The sequence below is a fragment of the Somniosus microcephalus genome, unplaced genomic scaffold, assembly GCF_052327205.1.
Source record: "Somniosus microcephalus isolate GS21.2 unplaced genomic scaffold, FLI_Smic_1.0 unresolved_chr3, whole genome shotgun sequence".
Lineage (NCBI taxonomy): Eukaryota > Metazoa > Chordata > Chondrichthyes > Squaliformes > Somniosidae > Somniosus > Somniosus microcephalus.
Window position 1 is genome coordinate 55452676 of NW_028225181.1, and position 18388 is coordinate 55471063.

The window sequence follows — 18388 nt, forward strand, 5'->3', positions numbered from 1 at the left end:
TCACCACAAGAGGCATGCACACAGCTTATATACCGGTGTGGTCACTGCCGGTACTACAATATACAGGAGCTGTAAAAAGTAGTTCTGACTTAAAGCACATACACTACAAAGGCCATCTAAATGTTTACCCAGACAAAGGGAAACAGTTTTATATTCATATAAGGGGAGCATCAAAGACCCATTAAAGACATCAAGAAGACATTCAAAACAATACAAGGTCATTCCAGACCAGAGATGGCCATCACCGACCATCCCGAAAGCAGTTTAAATATAATAACTGCCCCGATGTGCTACAAGCCCGCCAAAAGTTAAACAAAGACTAACCTTGATTTGGCGGGAGATAAAGACTTCTTTTGAGAAGTATAACTGGAGTCCCGGAGTAGCCATCGAAAATCATTGGGGGCAGCGCTTTTGAGCTTGGAGCTCTTGCCAGCTTGTTGTTTGAGCGCCGTGAAGAAACGTTGATGCAGAGACCAAGAAGGTGATTCGAGTCTGCATCCCGCCCCGGGGTAACCATCGGGAGATCATCAACAAACCCCGGGCCGTTGACGAGACAAAGGACAGCAGCCCTACAGAAGAACTCTATCTGAAAATGGTAAGCCAGCTAGGCTCTGCGAAGAAACCTCTTTAACCATGGTTAAACAGGTGGTCTCCGTCCCCGCCAACATCCAGGCCTGTTGACATCCAGCCTTTCCGTGACCTTCACCTTGAAGAAGAAGAGAGAGTGTCGCAGCCCGCAGCGCTGACCATGTGGAGACAGGACACCTGAAAGGACCAAAACGCAGACCTGTTTCAAAACTCTATATTCTCCAACTGGATTGGTGAGCATGTTTCTGGCCCCTCATAATCCGATCTAGATAGGCTTAGGGGGTGGGCATTTAAGGGGTAATTTTAACAATGAGTTGTTGTCCCTCGATGTTCTGTGTGTTTCCCCATTTCGTGATGACTTTTGTGAAGTATAATATGCCTGTATATATCTTAGCCAGTACTGTATTATGATTTGTTTTTCCCTCCTATGTACCTTATTGGTTTGCAATTTGATTTGTTCCTTTATGCAATAAAGTTTCATTTCATTTTCATTAAACCTGGCCTATAGAGTATTCTCTACATTGTAGTTCCTGCCTCAAAGTCCAGTGTCTAGAACCTAAGGGGCGAGTGGGTCGAACCACTCAAGGTTTTACTGTGCAAGAGAGAGAGGCCTCTGGAGAGAGAAACCTCTGCGATCTGAAAACCCCTTACAGTTTGCTCTCCTGCTTAATACGAAACTTCACAGTATTATCTTTCATGCTACTCAGTTCTCCATTAAAGACTTCTGCATGTTTCTTTAAGATGGCGGGTAAGCCTGGATCATTGTGTGACATTATATAGACTGATGACCATTCTAATTTTATTCTCTCCATCCACGAATGTCCCAGCAGGGAGGGGTAGTCTCCTTTAACTATGTAGAGTGGTAACTTCCTAGTTTGTCCATTCAACTGAACTATGACCTCAGTGATACCTCTCACGGTTACTCTTTCACCGGTATATGTCTTTAATGCTAGGTTAGCTGGCTGAAGTGGAAGGTGCTTTAATGTATTTTTGTAGACTGTCTCTGGCATCAGAGATACTGCTGCCCCAGTATCGATCTGCATTCGCACAGACTGCCCCTCTAGCAAGGGTGAGACCCAGTAGCCATGCGAATCCCCAGCTATAGTCAGCACGTTCAGAGATAATTCCTCCTCTGATGTGTCACTTGCCTCTATTTTGTCCTGTTCTACAGAGCGGACATACTTCTTTGTTTTTTGTCTGAATGTTTTTTTTCTTCATTCCGTCTTTGACGGTTTCTCGGTGTCCTTTTTATTTCTGCATGTGCGCTGAATATGTCCCTTTTTACCACAGCTGTGGCAATCCATGTCCACACACCAGCATGCAGACGCAAGATGCCCCGTTTTGCCACAACGGAAACATGGCCCTTGGCTCTCTGTTCTTACTTTGTGCACTTTTTCTGTTGCACCCAACTGTTGAGCTTCCTTAGCTGCCAATTCCATGGAAATACTGATTTCAATGGCCTTTTGTAGAGTCAGATTACTCTCCGTTAGTAGTCTCTTCTGTATGGCTTCAGTTCTCATACCACACACTAGCCTGTCTCTTATAGTATCGTTTAGCACATCATTAAACTCACAGTGCTCTGAAAATCTTTTTAGTGCAGCTACAAACATGGTCACTGTTTCTCCTTCTTCCTGGTTACGCCTGTGGAACCTAAACCTCTCAGCTATGACTAGGGGTTTGGGTGAAAAATGTCCTTTTAGTATCTCCACAATTTCGCTATATTGTTTAGTCTCTGGTTTATCTGGATGCACTAAAGTATGCAAAAGATTGAAAGTCTTTGGTCCCATCACACTTAACAATGTAGGTATTACTTTGTTCCCTCCAATGTCATTTGCTTGTGTGAAATATTCAAATCGTTCTGTGTATGAGCTCCATTGTTCGACATTCTCATCAAACGGTCCAATGTTACCAATAATTCCAGCCATTTTCCTTCTCTCAGGCTCCTAATTATCATTCACTAAGGATCCTTCCAAAGTTGAACTCAACTAAAATCACTATCAGTTATTTAGTGCTTCAATTTACAGATCGTTTCACAGTTGAATAAATGTCCTTCCCGATCTACTCACTGCTTTTCCTCCCCTTCCTCAAGTCCACGTAAGTTCAGACGTCCTCGTCGCCACTTTTTTTATATCTCAAGCGTTTAATAACCTTGCTTCTATAACAATTAAAAGAGTACGCAGAAGACAGAGTTCAGTTAACAGCCAACTTTACTTCCAGCAGAATCTCTCACTTAATGCACTCTATTTCCCATAGTGCATTGCACATCACAACTACGGTAAGCTATGTGGGACAATTCAAATACAACATTCAAAATACACAACAGGAGGGTAGCCAATGTTAGCCCACTATTCAAAAAAGGTGGTAGAGAGAAAACAGGGAATTACAGACCGGTAAGCCTGACATCGGTAGTGGGGAAAATGCTAGAGTCCATTATATCCATTATAAAAGATGTAATAGCAGAGCACTTGGAAAACAGTGAGAGGATCGGACAAAGTCAACATGGATTTACAAAAGGTAAATCGTGCTTGACTAATCTACTGGAATTTTTTGAGGATGTAACTGGTAAAATAGATAACGGAGAACCAGTGGATGTGGTGTATTTGAACTTTCAGAAGGCTTTCGATAAGGTCCCGCATAAGAGATAAGCGTGTAAAGTTAAGGCACATGGGATTGGGGGCAAGGTATTGACTTGGATAGAGAACTGGTTGGCAGACAGAAAGCAAAGAGTTGGAATAAACGGCTCTTTTTCCGAGTGGCAGGCAGTGACTAGTGGGGTACCGCAGGGATCGGTCCTTGGGCCCCAGCTATTCACAATATATATTAATGATCTAGACAAGGGAACTAGATGTAATATCTCCAAATTTGCAGACGACACAAAGCTGGGTGGGCGAGTGTGCTGTGAGGAGGATGCTGAGAAACTCCAGGATGATTTGGACAGGTTGGGTGATTGGGCAAAAGCATGGCATTAGCAATATAACGTGGATAAATGCGAGGTTATCCACTTTGGTGGCAAAAACAGGAAGGCAGATTATTATCTGAATGGCAATAGATTGGGAGAAGGGGAAGTGCAACGAGACCTGGGCGTCCTTGTGCACCAGTCGCTGAAGGTAAGCATGCAGGTGCAGCAGGCGGTTAAGAAGGCAAATGGCAAGTTGGCCTTCGAAGCGAGAGGGTTTGAGTACAGGAACAAGGATGTCTTGCTGCAGTTGTACAGGGCCTTGGTGAGACCACACCTTGAGCATTGTGTGCAGTTTTGGTTGCCTTACCTGAGGAAGGATGTTCTTGCCATGGAAGGAGTTCAGCAAAGATTCACCAGGCTGATACCTGGGATTCAGGAATGACGTATGAGGAGAGATTGGGACAATTGGGATTGTACTCGCTGGAATTTAGAAGAATGAGAGGGGATCTCATTGAAACTTATAAAATTCTGACAGGACTAGACAGACTAGATGCAGGAAGTCTGTTCCCGATGGCCGGGGAGTTCAAAACCAGGGGTCACAGTCTAAGGATAAGGGGTAAACCATTTAGGACAGAAATTAGGAGGAATTTCTTCACCCAGAGAGTGGTGAATGTTGTGTATGTAACCTGTTCCACCTTAAGAGAGCTTAAGCCTGTTCCACCTTAAGAGATGTACTACTTTCTCAGGCTGCTGTAGACGTAATACAGGGGGTGAACACACCGGTATATAAGCACTGTGCAGTAATCTTGTATTCAGTATAGTCCCTACCTCCAACCAGTAAAGACCTGTTTCTATTGTTACTCATTAGTCTGTGTCTTAATTAACTAAATAATTCACAGACTTAACAGTGAACCTGTGGAATTCTCTACCACAGAAGGCAGTAGAGGTCAATACATTAAATATATTCAAGAAGGAGTTGGATATATTTCTTAAGGCTAAAGGGATCAAGGAATAGTGGGAGAAAGCAGGGACAGGGTACTGAATTTGGATGATCAGCCATGATCGCATTGAATGGGGGAGCAGTCTCGAGGGGTGGAATAGCCTACTCCTACTCCGATCTTCTATGTTTCTATGTTTCTTTGACAACCACGGCCGTACAGAGCTGACACTGAGACACACACACGGGCCGTACAGGAGCTGACACTGAGATACACACACGGGCTGTACAGGAGCTGACACTGAGGCACACACATGGGCCGTACAGGAGCTGACACTGAGACACAAACACAGGCTGTACAGGAGCTGACACTGAGACACACACACGGGCTGTACAGGAGCTGACACTGAGACACACACACAGGCCGTACAGGAGCTGACACTGAGAAACACACACGGGCTGTAAAGGAGCTGACACTGAGACACACAGACTGGCCGTACAGGAGCTGACACTGAGACACACACACGGGCCATACAGGAGCTGACACTGAGACACACACACGGGCCGTACAGGAGCTGACACTGAGACACACACACTGACCGTACAGGAGCTGACACTGAGACACACACACGGGCTGTACAGGAGCTGACACTGAGACACACACACGGGCCGTACAGGAGCTGACACTGAGACACACACACGGGCTGTACAGGAGCTGACACTGAGACACACACGGGCCATACAGGAGCTGACACTGAGACACACACGGGATGTACAGGAGCTGACACTGAGACACACACATGGGCTGTACAGGAGCTGACACTGAGACACACACACGGGCCGTACAGGACCTGACACTGAGACATACACACGGGCCGTACAGGACCTGACACTGAGACACACACACGGGCCGTACAGGAGCTGATACAGAGATACACACACGGGCCGTACAGGAGCTGACACTGAGACACAGACATAGGCCGTACAGGAGCTGACACTGAGACACACACACGGGCCGTACAGGAGCTGACACTGAGACACACACACGGGCCGTACAGGAGCTGACACTGAGACACACACACGGGCCATACAGGAGCTGACACTGAGACACACACACGGGCCGTACAGGAGCAGACACTGAGACACACACACGGGCCGCACAGGAGCTGACACTGAGACACACACACGGGCTGTACAGGAGCTGACACTGAGACACACACACGGGCCATACAGGAGCTGACACTGAGACACACACACAGGCCGTACAGGAGCTGACACTGAGACACACACACAGGCCGTACAGGAGCTTACACTGAGACACACACACAGACCGTACAGGAGCTGACACTGAGACATACACACTGACCGTACAGGAGCTGACACTGAGACACACACACAGGCCGTACAGGAGCTGACACTGAGACACACACACACGGGCCATACAGGAGATGACACGGAGACACACACGGGCCGTACAGGGCCTGACACTGAGACACACACACACGGGCCGTACAGGAGCTGACACTGATACACACACGGGCCGTAGAGGAGCTGACACTGAGACACACACACGGGCCGTACAGGAGCTGACACTGAGACACAGACACGGGCCGTACAGGAGCTGACACTGAGACACACACACGGGCTGTACAGGAGCTGACACTGAGACATACACACGGGCCGTACAGGAGCTGACACTGAGGCACACACACACGGGCCGTACAGGAGCTGACACTGAGACACACACACGGGCCATACAGGAGCTGACACTGAGACAAACACACGGGCCGTACAGGAGCTGACACTGAGACACACACACGGGCCGTACAGGAGCTGACACTGAGACACACACACTGACCGTACAGGAGCTGACACTGAGACACACACACGGGCCGTACAGGAGCTGACACTGAGACACACACACGGGCCGGACAGGAGCTGACACTGAGACACACACACGGGTCATACAGGAGCTGACACTGAGACACACACACGGGCCGTACAGGAGCTGACACTGAGACACACACACGGGCCGTACAGGAGCTGACACTGAGACACACACACGGGCCATACAGGAGCTGATACAGAGACACACACGGGCCGTACAGGAGCTGACACTGAGACACACACACGGGCCGTACAGGAGCTGACACTGAGACACACACACGGGCTGTACAGGAGCTGACACTGAGACACACACACGGGTCATACAGGAGCTGACACTGAGACACACACACGGGTTGTACAGTAGCTGACACTGAGACACACATGGGCTGTACAGGAGCTGACACTGAGACACACACACGGGCCGTACAGGAGCTGACAGTGAGACACACACACGGGCCATACAGGAGCTGACACTGCGACACACACACGGGCCGTACAGGAGCTGACACTGAGACACACACACGGGCCATACAGGAGCTGACACTGAGACACACACGGGCCGTACAGGAGTTGACACTGAGACACACACATGGGCCGTACAGGAGCTGACACTGAGACACACACACTGACTGTACAGGAGCTGACACTGAGACACACACACATGGGCCGTACAGGAGCTGACACTGAGACACACACATGGGCTGTACAGGAGCTGACACTGAGGCACACACACATGGGCCGTACAGGAGCTGAGACTGAGACACACACGGGCCGTACAGGAGCTGACACTGAGACACACACATGGGCTGTACCGGAGCTGAACACTGAGTCACACACATGGGCCATACAGGAGCTGACACTGAGACACACACGGGCCGTACAGGAGCTGACACTGAGACACACACATGGGCTGTACAGGAGCTGACACTGAGACACACACACGGGCCGTACATGAGCTGACACTGAGACACACACACGGCCGTACAGGAGCTGACACTGAGACACACACACGGGCTGTACAGGAGCTGACACTGAGACACACACACGGGCTGTACAGCAGCTGACACTGAGACACACACACGGACCGTACAGGAGCTGACACTGAGACACACACACGGGCCGTACAGGACCTGACACTGAGACACACACACGGGCCATACAGGAGCTGACACTGAGAGACACACACGGGCCGTACAGGAGCTGACACTGAGACACACACATGGGCTGTACAGGAGCTGACACTGAGACACACACACGGGCCGTACAGGTGCTGACACTGAAACACACACACGGGCCGTACAGGAGCTGACACTGAGACACACACACGGGCCGTACAGGAGCTGAGACTAAGACATACACGGGCCGTACAGGAGCTGACACTGAGACACACACTGACCGTACAGGAGCTGACACTGAGACACACACACAGACCGTACAGGAGCTGGCACTGAGACACACACACAGGCCGTACAGGAGCTGACACTGAGACATACACACGGGCTGTACAGGAGCTGACACTGAGCTGCACACGGGCTGTACAGGTGCTGACACTGAGACACACACGTGCCGTACAGGAGCTGACATTGAGAAACACACATGGGCCGTACAGGAGATGACACTGAGACACACACACTGACCGTACAGGAGCTGACACTGAGACACACACACGGGCCATATAGAAGCTGACACTGAGACACAAACACGGGCCGTACAGGAGCTGACACTGAGACACACACATGGGCCGTACAGGAGCTGACACTGAGACACACACACGGGCCGTACAGGAGCTGACACTGAGACACACACATGGACTGTACAGGAGCTGACACTGAGACACACACACGGGCCGTACAGGACCTGACACTGAGACACACTCACGGGCCGTACAGGAGCTGACACTGAGAAACACACACGGGCCGTACAGGAGCTGACACTGAGACACACACACGGGCCGTACAGGAGCTGACACTGAGACACACACACGGGCCATACAGGAGCTGATACTGAGACACACACACGGGCCGTACACGGGCTGACACTGAGACATACACACGGGCCGTACAGGGGCTGAAACTGAGACACACACATGGGCCGTACAGGAGCTGACACTGAGACACACATGGGCTGTACAGGAGCTGACACTGAGACACACACACGGGCCGTACAGGAGCTGACACTGAGACACACACACGGGCCGTTCAGGAACTGATACTGAGACACACATGGGCTGTACAGGAGCTGACACTGAGACACACACACGGGCCGTAGAGGAGCTGACACTGAGACACACACATTGACCGTACAGGAGCTGCCACTGAGACACACACACGGGCCGTACAGGAGCTGACACTGAGACACACACATGGGCCGGACAGGAGCTGACACTGAGACACACACACGGGCCGTACAGGAGCTGACACTGAGACACACACACGGACCGTACAGGAGCTGACACTGAGACACACTCACGGGCCGTACAGGAGCTGACACTGAAAAACACACACGGGCCGTACAGGAGCTGACACTGAGACACACACGGGCCATAGAGGAGCTGACACTGAGACACACACACGGGCCGTACAGGGGCTGACATTGAGACACACACATTGACCGTACAGGAGCTGCCACTGAGACACACACACGGGCCGTACAGGAGCTGACACTGAGACACACACATGGGCCGGACAGGAGCGGACACTGAGACACACACAGGGGCTGTACATGAGCTGACACTGAGACACACACACGGGCCATACAGGAGCTGATACTGAGACACACACACTGGCCATACAGGAGCTGATACTGAGACACACACACTGGCCGTACAGGAGCTGACACTGAGACACACACACGGGCCGTACAAGAGCTGACACTGAGAGACACTCACAGGCCGTACAGGAGCTGACACTGAGGCACACACATGGGCCATACAGGAGCTGACACTGAGACACACACACGGGCTGTACAGGAGCTGACACTGAGACACACACATGGGCCATACAGGAGCTGACACTGAGACACACACACTGGCTGTACAGGAGCTGACACTGAGACACACACATGGGCCGTACAGGAGCTGACACTGAGACACACACACGGGCTGTACAGGAGCTGACACTGACACACACACACGGGCTGTACAGGAGCTGACACTGACACACACACACGGGCTGTACAGGAGCTGACACTGAGACACACACACGGGCTGTACAGGAGCTGACACTGACACACACACACGGGCCGTACATGAGCTGACACTGAGACACACACACGGGCCGTACAGGAGCTGACACTGAGACACACACACGGGCCTTACAGGAGCTGACACTGAGACACACACACGGGCCGTACAGGAGCTGACACTGAGACACACACACGGGCCGTACAGGAGCTGATACTGAGACACACACACGGGCTGTACAGGAGCTGACACTGAGACACACACGCGGGCCGTACAGGAGCTGACACTGTGACACACACACGGGCCGTACAGGAGCTGACACTGTGACACACACACGGGCCATACAGGAGCTGACACTGTGACACACACGCGGGCCATACAGGAGCTGACACTGTGACACACACACGGGCCGTACAGGAGCTGACACTGTGACACACACACGGGCCATACAGGAGCTGACACTGAGACACACACACTGACCGTACAGGAGCTGACACTGAGACACACACATTGGCTGTACAACACCAGACGCGATAGCAGTTCACCCTCCCTGGATGCTGATGGAGCTGCCAGTTTTCAGGAACACCGCACAGCTGACGTGCGAGGTGTGCGTGACCTGAACACTCGCTTGCCACATTCAGCCCTCCCGCCCCAGCGCTGGTGTCAGATACACAGCCGCATTCAGCCCAGGAAAGCCCAGCTTTTAATCCCCCGGTGTCGCACGAAATAATTTTCAGGCCATTGCCTTGCCTCGGTCCAGCTCTGCAATTATCGGGCTGCAATTGAGGGATCAGATTGCAAATGTTTCCTTTCTCGAGGGGGCTGGTTGTACACAGGAGCTGCGTGACTGAGCTTTGAACTGCTGATTAATTACCCTCCCCTCCCCTCCATTCGGGGCATCCGATACCCTTTTGTTCTCATCGAATTTCCTTACTGATATCTGTTACTGTCCACACACCAGCGTCATGGAGACTAGCGCAAAGGCCCAGGTGAGGCCAAGAGACTGGGAGTGCGGAGGGGGGCTGGTATTTGACCCCTGGATCACCAGAGGGTGAAAGGTCAGTCTCTGACCCAGCCGCACCACCGCCACCCCACCCCCCCGCCCGATCGGAGAGAGGAGCCCTGACTCTGCCTCGTCTGTGCAGCCTGTCCCTCGTCATTTTTAGCCCGGTTTCATTCTGGCGAATCTGCGTTGCACCCCATCCAGGTACTGTGCTAAATCTTTATAAAGCACTGGTGAGGCCCCAGCTGGACTATTGTGTCCAATTCTGGGCACCGCACTTTAGGAAGGATGTCAGGGCTTTGGAGAGGGTGCAGAGGAGATTTACCAGAATGGTACCAGGGATGAGGGACTTCAGTTCTGTGGAGAGACTGGAGAAGCTGGGATTGTTCTCCTTAGAGCAGAGAAGGCTAAGGGGGAGATTGACCAGATTGGTACCAGGGATGAGGGACTTCAGTTACATGGAGAGACTGGAGAAGCTGGGATTGTTCTCCTTAGAGCAGAGAAGGTTAAGGGGGAGATTGACCAGAATGGTACCAGAGATGAGGGACTTCAGTTACATGGAGAGACTGGAGAAGCTGGGATTGTTCTCCTTAGAGCAGAGAAGGCTAAGGGGGAGATTGACCAGAATGGTACCAGGGATGAGGGACTTCAGTTACGTGGAGACTGGAGAAGCTGGGATTGTTCTCCTTAGAGCAGAGAAGGTTAAGGGGAGATTTACCAGAATGGTACCAGGGATGAGGGACTTCAGTTCTGTGGAGAGACTGGAGAAGCTGGGGTTGTTCTCCTTAGAGCAGAGAAGGCTAAGGGGGAGATTGACCAGAATGGTACCAGGGATGAGGGACTTCAGTTACGTGGAGAGACTGGAGAAGCTGGGATTGTTCTCCTTAGAGCAGAGAAGGTTAAGGGGAGATTTACCAGAATGGTACCAGGGATGAGGGACTTCAGTTCTGTGGAGAGACTGGAGAAGCTGGGGTTGTTCTCCTTAGAGCAGAGAAGGCTAAGGGGGAGATTGACCAGAATGGTACCAGGGATGAGGGACTTCAGTTACGTGGAGAGACTGGAGAAGCTGGGATTGTTCTCCTTAGAGCAGAGAAGGTTAAGGGGAGATTTACCAGAATGGTAACACGGATGAGGGACTTCAGTTACGTGGAGAGACTGGAGAAGCTGGGATTGTTCTCCTTAGAGCAGAGAAGGCTAAGGGGGAGATTGACCAGAATGGTACCAGGGATGAGGGACTTCAGTTATGTGGAGAGACTGGAGAAGCTGGGGTTGTTCTGCTCAGAGCAGAGAAGGTTAAGGGGAGATTGACCAGAATGGTACCAGGGATGAGGGACTTCAGTTCTGTGGAGAGACTGGAGAAGCTGGGGTTGTTCTGCTCAGAGCAGAGAAGGTTAAGGGGAGATTTACCAGAATGGTACCAGGGATGAGGGACTTCAGTTCTGTGGAGAGACTGGAGAAGCTGGGGTTGTTCTGCTCAGTGCAGAGAAGGTTAAGGGGAGATTGACCAGAATGGTACCAGGGATGAGGGGCGTCAATTCTGTGGAGAGACTGGAGAAGCTGGGGTTGTTCTCCTTAGAGCAGAGAAGGTTAAGAGGAGATTTGATGGAGATGTTCAAAATCACAAAGGATTTTGATGGAGTAAATAAGGAGAAAGTGTTTCCAGTGGCAGAAGGGTCGGTAACCAGAGGACACGGATTTAAGGTGATTGGCAAAAGAACCAGAGGCGACATGAGGACAGATGTTTTTTACACAGCAAGCCTGAAAGTGTGCTGGAAAAAGATTCAATGGTAACTTTCAGAAGAGAACTGGATAATTAAATAAATACAGAAGAAATTTACAGGACTATGGGGAAAGACCAGAGGACTAGGATTAACTGGATTGCTCTACCACAGGCACAATAGGCCAAATGGACTCCTTCTGTGCTGTATCATTCTATGGATCTGATCAAAGAGGTTGACACAGAACTACCCTCTAACTCCCTCCCCCCAGGGGTGATTTGCCCTTGCAATGCCAGTACTGCGGGAGCGCTGCACTGTCGGAGGGTCAGTAGTGAGGGAGTGCTGCACTGTCGGAGGGGCAGTACTGAGGGAGCGCTGCACTGTCGGAGGGGGAGTACTGAGGGAGTGCTGCACTGTCGGAGGGGCTGTACTGAGGGAACGCTGCACTGTCAGAGGGGCAGTACTGCGGGAGTGCTGCACTGTCGGAGGAGCAGTACTGCGGGAGTGCTGCACTGTCGGAGGGGCAGTACTGAGGGAGCGCTGCACTGTCGGAGGGGCAGTACTGAGGGAGCACTGCACTGTCGGAGGGGCAGTACTGAGGGAGTGCTGCACTGTCGGTGGGGCAATACTGAGGGAGCGCTGCACTGTCGCAGGGTCAGTACTGAGGGAGTGCCGCACTGTCGGAGGGGCAGTACTGAGGGAGTGCTGCACTGTCGGAGGAGCAGTACTGAGGGAGTGCTACACTGTCGGAGGGGCAGTACTGAGGGAGCACAGCACTGTTGGAGGGGCAGTACTGCAGGAGCGCTGCACTGTCGGAGGGGCAGTATTGAGGGAGCTCTGCCCTGTCAGAGGGGCAGTACTGAAGGAGCGCTGCACTGTCGGAGGGCAGTACTGAGGGAGCGCTGCACTGTCGGATGGTCAGTACTGAGGGAGTGCTGCACTGTCCGAGGGGCCGTACTGATTGATCGCTGCACTGTCGGAGGGGCAGTACTGAAGGAGGACTGCACTGTTGGAGGGGCAGTACTGAGCGTGCGCTGCACTGTCGGCGGGTCAGTTCTGAGGGAGCGCTGCACTGTCGGATGGGCAGTAATGAGGGAGCGCTGCATTGTCAGAGGGGCAGTACTGAGGGAGTGCTGCACTGTCAGAGGGGCAGTGCTGAGGGAGCACTGCACTGTTGGAGGGGCAGTACTGAGGGAATGCTGCACTGTTGGAGGGGCAGTGCTGAGGGAGCGCTGCACTGTCAGAGGGGCAGTACTGAGGGAGCACTGCTCTTTCAGAGGGGCAGTACTGAGGGAGCACTGCCTTGTTGGAGGGGCAGTACTGAGGGAGAGCTACCTTGTCGGAGGGCCAGTGCTGACGGAGTGCTGCACTGTCGGAGGTGCCGTGTTTCAGATGAGGCATTAAACCGAGGCCTCATCTGCCCTCGCAGATGGGCTTAAAAGATCCCATGGACATTATTACTCCTCGGTCTAATATTTGTCCATCAAACAACTGTACTAGAAAACGGATTAACTGCTCATTATTACATTGGCTGTTAGTGGGAGCTTGCTGTGCCCAAATTGTGCTGCTGCGTTTCCTACATTACAACAGTGATTGCACTTCAAAGAAAAGTACCTCATTGGCAGTAAAGCGCTTGGGACGTCCTAAGGTGGGGAAAAGAAGCTGTAGAAATGGGAGCCTTTGGGCATTTCCCATGACAACATGAATCCTGGCACCAGACTCCACCTCCGAGTTGAATATGATACTCTCCCTCCGCCCCTTCTAAGGGATCATTACCACACAAAGCCTGCGGGATATTTGAGAACTCACTTGATGGGGAAGAGGGCGGAGTTGGGTCGGTATAAATTCTGGAGTGTTCAGGCTCAACTTCAGCTCCCGGAGACCTTGCGCACCTCCGAAGATGGAGATCCTGGGAGTAGTGCTGCTCCTGTTCCTTGCCTCGGGAACGGCTGGCGTGGTATCAGGTGAGTCACAAAGGGTGTGTGGGGGTGGGGGATGGGGGAGTGCTGCATGGGGCAGTGGGTCAGACATTGACCTTTCACCTCTCTGGCGACCTGGGGTCAATCCAAGCTTCCAAGGGAGGGGATGCAGGCAGGGCTCCTCTTTCTGACGGGTGGACAGGGTGGGTCGGGGCATTAGTGTTTCGTGGACCAGTGGAGGAGATGCAGGATTACAAGGTGAGAAGGACTCACTCTAGCTTTCGTGCACCCCCCCCCAAATTTGCTCATCACTGACCGAATTCGGCGTAGGAGGCAAGAATCGTAAACATGGCAAACCCACTTTCAGTGGAATTCGTGGGTTCAGAAGCCCACTCCCCACCAATCCCCCGCCCCCTTCACTTTACATGGTGAATCCCAAAAGCACGAGTGAGACAGAAGATTGGATCCCATTGGATCTCCAGCTCACTCGCGAAGCCCTTTAATATCCCACCCAGTCTAATCCCACACTCCCCTTCACTCCCATACCCTTGAATATCCCACCCAGTCTAATCCCACACTCTACCTCACTCCCATACCCTTTAATATCCCACCCAGTCTAATCCCACTCTCCCCTTCACTCCCATACCCTTGAATATCCCACCCAGTCTAATCCCACACTCTACCTCACTCCCATACCCTTGAATATCCCACCCAGTCTAATCCCACACTCCCCTTCACTCCCATACCCTTTAATATCTAACCCAATCTAATCCCACACTCCCCTTCACTCCCATACCCTTGAATATCCCACCCAGTCTAATCCCACACTCCCCTTCACTCCCATACCCTTTAATATCCCACCCAGTCTAATCCCACACTCCCCTTCACTCCCATACCCTTTAATATCCCACCCAGTCTAATCCCACACTCCCCTTCACTCCCATACCCTTTAATATCCCACCCAGTCTAATCCCACACTCCCCTTCACTCCCATACCCTTTAATATCCCACCCAGTCTAATCCCACACTCCCCTTCACTTCCATACCCTTTAATATCTAACCCAATCTAATCCCACACTCCCCTTCACTTCCATACCCTTTAATATCCCACCCAGTCTAATCCCACACTCCCCTTCACTTCCATACCCTTTAATATCCCACCCAGTCTAATCCCACAATCCCCTTCACTTCCATACCCTTTAATATCCCACCCAGTCTAATCCCACACTCTACCTCACTCCCATACCCTTTAATATCCCACCCAGTCTAATCCCATACTCCCCTTCACTCCCATACCCTTTAATATCTAACCCAATCTAATCCCACAATCCCCTTCACTCCCATACCCTTTAATATCCCACCCAGTCTAATCCCACACTCTACCTCACTCCCATACCCTTTAATATCCCACCCAGTCTAATCCCACACTCCCCTTCACTCCCATACCCTTTAATATCTAACCCAATCTAATCACACTCTCCTGCTCACTCCCCGTACCCTTTAATAACCCACCCAGTCTAATCCCACTCTCCCCCTCACTCCCCATACCCTTTAATAACCCACCCAGTCTAACCCCACTCTCCCCCTCACTCCCCATACCCTTTAATAACCCACCCAGTCTAATCCCACTCTCCTGCTCACTCCCCATACCCTTCAATAACCCACCCAGTCTAATCCCACTCTCTCCCTCACTCCCCATATTGTTTAATATCCCACCCAGTCTAATCCCACTCTCCTGCTCACTCCCCATATCCTTTAGTATCCAACCCAGTCTAATCCCACTCTCCTGCTCACTCCCCATTACTCTTTAAAATCCCATCCAGTCTAATCCCACTCTCCCCCTCACTCCCCATACCCTTTAATATCCCACCCAGTCTAACCCCACTCTCCCCCTCACTCCCCATACCCTTTAATATCCCACCCAGTCTAATCCCACTCTCCCCCTCACTCCCCATAACCTTTATTATCCCACCCAGTCTAATCCCCCTCTCCTGCTCACTCCCCATAACATTTATTATCCCACCCAGTCTAACCCCACTCTCCCCCTCACTCCCCATACCCTTTAATATCCCACCCAGTCTAATCGCACTCTCCTGCTCACTCCCCGTACCCTTTAATATCCCACCCAGTCTAATCCCACTCTACTCACTCCCCATACCCTTTAATAACCCACCCAGTCTAATCGCACTCTCCTGCTCACTCCCCATACCCTTTAATATCCCACCCAGTCTAATCCCACTCTACTCACTCCCCATACCCTTTAATAACCCACCCAGTCTAATCCCACTCTCCTGCTCACTCCCCATACCCTTTAATATCCCACCCAGTCTTATCCCACTCTCCTGCTCACTCCCCATACAGTTTAATATCCCATCCAGTCTAATCCCACTCTCCTGCTCACTCCCCATACCCTTTAATATCCCACCCAGTCTAATCCCACTCTCCTACTCACTCCCCATACCCTTTAATATCCCACCCAGTCTAATCCCACTCTCCTGCTCACTCCCCATACCCTTTAATATCCCACCCAGTCTAATCCCACTCTCCTGCTCACTCCCCATACCCTTTAATAACCCACCCAGTCTAATCCCACTCTCCCCCTCACTCCCCATACCCTTTAATAACCCACCCAGTCTAATCCCACTCTCCTCACTCCCCATACCCTTTAATATCCCACCCAGTCTAATCCCACTCTCCTGCTCACTCCCCATACCCTTTAATATCCCACCCAGTCTAATCCCACTCTCCCCCTCACTCCCCATACCCTTGGTTAGATCACACTTGGAATACTGTGCACAGTTCTGGTCTCCATATTATAAAATGAATACAGAGGCACTTTAAAAGGTGCAAAAAAAGATTTACAAGAATTATACCAGAATTGTTAGATTATAGCTGTCAGGAAAGACTGAACAGCTGGGGCTCAAAGGCTGAGGGGTGACCTGATAGAGATCTTTAAAATTATTAAAGGGGTTTGATAGAGTAAATGTAGAGAAGCTGTTTTCACTTGTGGGCAAGATTAGAACTAGGGGCCATAAATATTAGATAGCCACTAAAAATCCAATAGGGAATTCAGGAGAAACTTCTTTACAAGTTCGTTAGATTGTGGTGAAGGGATAATTACTAGTCCGAGCCCTTTTCGGACTGCCCCAGATCAGGCGTATTTCCCAGACATTCACCTTCAACTAAAGTTAGAGATAGCCAAATTCTATAAGACACTTAATTGGGTCTAAAGGTCCAGGCAATCTCTCTAAAGGAAAGGAATGACACAAAGACCATCCTCCAGATAGCACTTTTAATAAGTTTAGCTAGACTGTAACCTTCCGGATATTATGAGGGTCCGGAATACTCCCCCAGAATCTGCAACTCCTCACCAAAGAATGTACAGAGATTGAGTTCGCGAGTTTGATACAGAAATACTATTTGAGACAATTCTAAAAATATACAGATTTATTTAAGAGCCGACATACAGTTAACAGCTGTTGAGTCCATCACAACTTTAACAGTTCAAAATACAAATAGCTTACATCTCTTAATCTCAGAGATCCTTATTCTCAAATCTTAACTTCATACATTTTTACATTTCTATTATTCTTAATCTAGAATATCCACCAAAATCAAATTAAAGTACCTTTTTGATCCCGAGACTCAAAGAATTAAAAACTTACAGTGCGTGCCTCTGAAGTTAAGAATCGCTTGCCCTTTCCAGCGACTTCTGACTTTCCATCCGAAAAGCTCTATTTTTATACCTTTTTTTAGTGGTTTATTCTTGAAGTTTTCTGCTGATGTAAGCTAATTATCTCCAGTCATTCTTTGTTGAATTCTTTTCTATCTTACTGTTAGTTCAGCTGCCAACTCTCAAAATCCTGTCTGCGGTATTGGTGTTTCAAAATTTAGCATAAAAAACAATATGACAATAGTATTTATTTGATGTCGTTCTTACGAAGTTCTTTCATTCAATTTCTAAATCACCTCTGCTGTTTGGAAGCAGACGTTGTGTCTGATAACTGTTGAAGTTCAATACTTTTTTAAGGATGTAACTGATAAAATAGATAAGGGAGAACCAGTGGATGTGGTGTATTTGGATTTTTAAAATGCTTTCGATAAGGTCCCGCATAAGAGATTAGCGTGGAAAATTAAGGCACATGGGATTGGGGACAAGGTATTGACTTGGATAGAGAACTGGTTGGCAGACAGAAAGCAAAGAGTTGGAATAAACGGCTCTTTTTCCGAATGGGAGGCAGTGACTAGTGGGGTAC

At 50.5% G+C, this 18388-nt stretch overlaps 1 protein-coding gene across 1 annotated transcript in view; it reads left to right on the forward strand.

The window, feature by feature from the left end:
• The first annotated feature begins 14074 nt into the window (after positions 1-14074).
• Positions 14075-18388, forward strand: part of LOC147091460 (uncharacterized) — a 130099-nt gene continuing 125785 nt past the window's right edge. The window contains exon 1 of the mRNA XM_085976805.1: positions 14075-14177. Coding sequence (XP_085832931.1) covers positions 14114-14177 — 64 coding nt within the window. The 5' untranslated portion in view covers positions 14075-14113. The remainder of the gene's footprint in view (positions 14178-18388) is intronic.